The following is a 965-nucleotide window of genomic DNA, read 5'->3' as shown; positions in this document are numbered from 1 at the left end:
CAAACGGGCTCAAACCCGAATGAGATCTCCAGGACAGTGACTCGGCTCATCACCCATCCCAGCTATAGCACAACTACCCAAAACAATGACATAGCACTGCTGCAGCTCTCCTCTTCTGTGACGTTCACTGATTATATTAGGCCAGTTTGTCTGGCGGCCGCTGGTAGTGTATTTGGTGGAGGTACTAAGAGTTGGATCACTGGATGGGGCAAACTCAAATTTGCAGGTGAGTTCAATCGAACACGTCTATGATTCAAACTTTGTATAGTGTCACAACCAAAAAATGATAAATTTTTTTCCACCATGCCATTTATGTTAAAGACACCCAGATTCCAAACATACTGCAGGAGGTGCAGATACCAATTGTAAACAACAGTGTTTGTAATAAGGCCTACGGAGGAATCATTACAAGCAACATGCTGTGCGCTGGACTAGATGAGGGTGGAAAAGATTCATGTCAGGTACGATATCACTAACTACAACTTTTTACACTGGCTTATCCCTGGGTTATCGTCTTTCTAAACCCCGCTTTTATCCCTTTTTTTTAAAGCAGTTTACACTTGTAATATAGATGTGGTGTTAGCAACGCTTTTGCCCTGGGGTTATGAATCCCTGCTCCGGACTGCAGTGTCAAACTTGTACAGTGAGAAATGATGCAGTGTTCGATTCAGTTTAGCCCTGTTGTGAGGTTAAAAATGGCTTTACCTTGTATACTGTCAGAGATATTAACATGACATTATCTTAATCTATGCAGGGAGACTCTGGAGGTCCAATGGCAAATAAGAACAATTCCCAGTGGATTCAGTCTGGCATTGTGAGTTTTGGGCGAGACTGTGGAATACCCAAGTTCCCTGGTGTTTATACCAGAGTGTCTCAATACCAGTCTTGGATCAGCTCTCCAATAAGCAGCGATCTACCAGGATTTGTCTCATTCACCTCCACTGAATCAAGCTCAGGCTCACCCA

The 965-nt window shown here is 43.5% G+C and overlaps 1 protein-coding gene across 1 annotated transcript; it reads left to right on the top strand.

The window, feature by feature from the left end:
* Nucleotides 1-3: 3 nt before the first annotated feature.
* Nucleotides 4-961, top strand: LOC107682635 (mast cell tryptase-like; the record flags this gene model as incomplete). The annotated part of the gene is made up of 3 exons (XM_016478818.1): nt 4-226; nt 322-461; nt 755-961. Coding segments are annotated over 3 exons (570 nt in total), but the record flags the coding sequence as incomplete, so codon positions are not given.
* Between the last annotated feature and the right edge of the window lie 4 nt (nt 962-965).

The sequence above is a fragment of the Sinocyclocheilus anshuiensis genome, unplaced genomic scaffold (assembly GCF_001515605.1).
Source record: "Sinocyclocheilus anshuiensis isolate Anshui unplaced genomic scaffold, SAMN03320099.WGS_v1.1 C32423190, whole genome shotgun sequence".
Classification (NCBI taxonomy): domain Eukaryota; kingdom Metazoa; phylum Chordata; class Actinopteri; order Cypriniformes; family Cyprinidae; genus Sinocyclocheilus; species Sinocyclocheilus anshuiensis.
This window is presented reverse-complemented; position numbering and strand designations above follow the sequence as displayed.